This window comes from Hermetia illucens, chromosome 4 (assembly GCF_905115235.1).
Source record: "Hermetia illucens chromosome 4, iHerIll2.2.curated.20191125, whole genome shotgun sequence".
Classification (NCBI taxonomy): Eukaryota; Metazoa; Arthropoda; class Insecta; order Diptera; family Stratiomyidae; genus Hermetia; species Hermetia illucens.
In genome coordinates this window covers 172,444,161-172,448,475 of record NC_051852.1, presented here as the reverse complement: position 1 = coordinate 172,448,475, position 4,315 = coordinate 172,444,161, and the positions used below count along the sequence as shown (strand labels likewise).

The following is a 4,315-nucleotide window of genomic DNA, read 5'->3' as shown; positions in this document are numbered from 1 at the left end:
TCAAAATGAGTTCAGGAAAAAAGAAATTGGCAGATGAAGAAGTTCGAGAAATGATAGAAGATAGTGATGATGAGGACTTCAGTGACAGAAGTGATGAAGAATTCGTACCGAGTGGAGAAGAGCTGGAAGACTCGGAAATGGAAGATGTCATCGAAGACATCGAATATGATAGAAACTATGTTTGCGAAAGCCAACCAAATGAAAACGATAGGAATCGAGCATCGTCTAGTCCTTTCGAATCAACCGACGAGGAAAGCGATTCTGTAAGAGGAAGCCCACGCCAGCTTCCGTTTGAACAACAAGAAAATTTGATATGGTTAAGTGATGTATTAGCCTTAGGAAGAGAAAACTTTTCTGGCAATCCGGGGGTTCGAAATATTAGACGAAGATCGAAAAGTCAATATTATAAAAATATTTGAATACTTTTTGGATGATAGTCTGATTGAAGAAATGGTTACGCACACAAATAATTACGCCCAGACTTACCAAAATGTTCGAAGCGGACTACACAGCAGAATGAAACGATGGAAACCTGTGGACAAAGGCGATTTGAAAAAATTTTTCGGTATAATTATGTTCATGGGTGTAAAAATATTACCGTCAATAGAACATTATTGGAAGTTAGATGTTTTGTACTATTGTCCACTTATGCATTCCATTCAGATGTCATACAACAGGTTCGTGACGATTCTTCGATGATGGCATTTTGCGGATATGCAGGTAGACAACAGCAACATAACTCATAAAATTGATTCTCTCGTCCAAAAACTTGTGGGAAAATTCCGAAGTTTATATGTTCCACCGGAAGTTATCGTTGTAGACGAGTCGATGATTAAATTTTACGGAAGATTACGAATAAAAACGTACAATCCTTCTAAAGCCAGCTCTTATGGTATAAAAGTATATAAGCTCTGTACAGTAAACAGCTATACATGGTCTTACGAAATTTATGCGGGTGCCTCTATTCAGTATGAGGGGCTAGATAAACCTGGAACTGTCGTTGGAAAATTATGCGAGCCACTTCTAGATCAAGGACGAGTACTTATTGCTGACAACTACTATACCAGTGTTCCTTTGCCAAAATACTTAAAAGATCGTAAAACTGACTTATGCGGAACTTTACGAAAAAATCGAGTCGGATTGCCATTGAACGTTACCAAATCGAAACTGAAAAAAGGACAATGGGTCGCTAGACAAAAAGATAACTATATTACCGTGTTGAAGTGGCATGATAAACGTGATGTTCTCATGATATCCACTTGTCATGGGGACGAGATGACCAGCGTGCGTACGAGATTGGGTGAAACATTGAAGCCAAATGCCGTCATCGATTACAACGATGCAAAGAAGGGCATAGATGTAGCAGACCAGCTTTCCTCATATCATTCTCCGTTGCACAAAAGTCTGACTTGGTTCAAAAAAGTTGCTGTTGACTTGCTTTTTAGAGTAGCGGTGGTTAATGCGAGATGCATATACAACGAGTATTCCACCGGGGCTCCACTTACCATGCTAGAAGTCCAGGAGCAAATTATTCGACATCTTCTTGGACCTTCTGCAAACGTAACCACACCAGCTCATACATGTAAAAGGAGAGTGTAAAATTTGTTCTCACCAAATATAGTCATGCTGGGTATCAAATGAAAGTTCTTGATTAGTACTTTCCGAGACGCCACTCTTAGTTTTGATATTTGTTGGAAAGGCGGGGAGTGACGGGGGTCGAAAGTGATGACTTCTTTAACGGACCCATTCTCAGAAGCTACTCAACCGAAAAATCTGAAAGAAATTATTTACGGTGTCCAGGCCTCAGAATATTCTCCATATCGATATCTGTTCAAATTAAATTAATAATAGTATATTACTATATTTTTGGTGAAACTGAGTAGAAACCCGCCTTAAGTTTATCCTAAAATTATAATCGTTAGATTGTATTAATAAAGATTATGGTATGCAGCATATTATCGTTAAGTTTGATTAAAATCGTACCATTATTAACAAAGTTACAGTAGCTTAAAGTTGAGTTGACCATGTAAACTTACCGCAACAAACTATCAATATCACCTTAAAGTGAGTAGTCTGACACGCTAAATGCATATACATTACGGACTACGTACAAATAGTTCTGCACTCCAATATACCCATAGAAGAAACAAACAAAACCTTTCATACCTGAAGCGCCGAGCTTGTTCATTTCCATATTTATGGAAGTTTCATTTAAGATTTCATCAGCAAATCTGTCTGACATTCAGATGTATCATGATTTGGCGCGGCAATTTGTAATGTTGCATTTCGTAGATCTAAGAGGGGATCCTGCTTTAGGAGGTTTAAAAAAGGCGTTTTGTCCCGTTTTTTTTGATAACGAAAGAAATATGTTGAGCTCAGCAAAATTATTTGTGTGTTTTGATATACAGTAGACTCTAATGGGACAGTTATGGAACCAAAGAGGTGTCGGATTACCAAAAGTGTCCAGACTATCGAAATTGTTTTTTTTTCGGAAATGTTTTGTGAGCACTAAATAACCTAAAATATGAAAATTTGTATAAAATAATAATTAGCCTTCTTTTGAAATTTGGGTTAGCAGGCCAAATATTTTTCAAAGACTTTATTAGTGTCGTAGATTTTGCTTGTTGTCAGACAAACGTGGCATTGGTAATCTTTGATGATGGTGTTTCTTAAAAGTGATGAGATATCGGCATTATGTTGAGTGACAATATCCATAAGGATACATTTTTTATAGTGTGCCTTGAGAGTTTCGATGACTTTTTAATCCATAGGCTGAATCAATACCGTACTATTTTTCGGCAGGTACAGCGGTTTTAATTTTCAATACATTCATATTAGGATGGCCTAATCTAACAACAGGAGAGGACTTTTGGATTCACCCACAACAAGCAATTTTAATTTATGAGTCCCAGACGTATTCGCGCATACCATGAGTGTGAGGTGTCCCTTCGAAAGTTTTCTACCAGTTTTTTTCTTGCGTAACGAACGTCTTTGCTGGAAGTTGCTGCCAGTTTAGACAGGTCGGCGTGGTATAGTTGTTCAGATGTTAGATCTAACTGGATGCTTAAATTTTGTATGATTTGAGATATCTCTGACTGATCTGAGCTCACTTCTCTTCACTCATGTATAGAGACGGTACTCTGTAATAATAATCGTTGGCGCAACAATCCATATTGGATCAGGGTCTTGAAGTGTGTTAGAGCACATTCAAAACCGTAACCGTACTCCATACCGCTTTTTAAAGTTTTCCAACTAACCATCACTTGCTGAAAAGTCATATTTTTCTGTCATACTCTGATAAAAAAATTGAGCTTTGTTTTTCAATATGTCACCTGTAATCGGAGTGTGTCTGTCACTTTGCTGTTTAAACCAAATGTGAAGGGAATCTTCAACCTCAGGAAACTCACTTGTTTTCAGGGTTTTTCTGCTCCTGTTCTTCCACAGTTCTCATAAATTTTCCAATTTCATCCTTAGTTTTTAAAATGTCATAAACTGTTGCTCTTCCGATATCATAGTATTGGGAAGTCGCACAACTCAACAAAATTAAAGGAAAGGATATTTCTAAAAAGGGGTGGAATGAAACTGCGACCTGATGTCAGAATATTTAGGATTCATTCCAAACAAAAGGTTTTTGAAATTCGAGTTCCAAAATTCTCTCTGAAACAAACCTTATTTCGTACTTGTCGAATGAATTTTCCTTTTTCTCCTCCTTACATGAACAAAGACTGCGACAGGTTGAATTCCGTTCAGGTCATTGTCATTAAACTCCATAAGTAAAATTCCCCTAAATAAGGGTTCATTGTTCTATCTAATATAATAAATGAAAACTTCAATAGCGCAATACCTGCTGGGATGCTTTAATCTCTCTGGCAGGTAGTGAACCAACTTCTACCTGAGGGGATATTGGGTACTGCTTAAATCTTTTGTTAAATATGTTCTGTAAAGATAATTGAGGGCTCTCATAGTAAATGGCTCATCCTTCTCATATAATTTTAGTTCAAAATTTTGGAGTTTATTTAACTTATTCTTTCATGAATTAGGGTAATATTTGTATATTTGGATATCTTCTACGTATACATGAAACGTTAATGACTTTCAAATCGGGAGTAACTTTTAAAAAGTTACGAGCCTGGTGATGTATATTTGGGAAATCTATCATCTGTCATAATAGCCGTGACTCAATAGTACACGTCTCGTAGATTTTATTTCCTCGTTACAGGAGGGAGACATATCCTTTCATGATAGTCTTATTCTGAACCTACAAAAGTATGTTCACCTAGTGAGTTACCACCAGTCACAATTCGCTGGTTATATC

General features: G+C 37.0%; 1 protein-coding gene across 1 annotated transcript; it reads left to right on the top strand.

Moving 5' to 3' along the window:
• The first annotated feature begins 714 nt into the window (after positions 1-714).
• On the top strand, positions 715-1,599 carry LOC119654165 (piggyBac transposable element-derived protein 4-like). The gene has a single exon (XM_038059326.1). The coding sequence runs from the start codon at positions 715-717 to the stop codon at positions 1,597-1,599; it is 885 nt and encodes a 294-aa protein (XP_037915254.1).
• The last annotated feature ends 2,716 nt before the right edge of the window (positions 1,600-4,315 follow it).

Bases quoted from the DNA above. Each gene is read 5' to 3' on its own strand.
- LOC119654165 (XM_038059326.1), top strand. From the start codon at position 715: ATGCAGGTAGACAACAGCAACATAACTCATAAAATTGATTCTCTCGTC.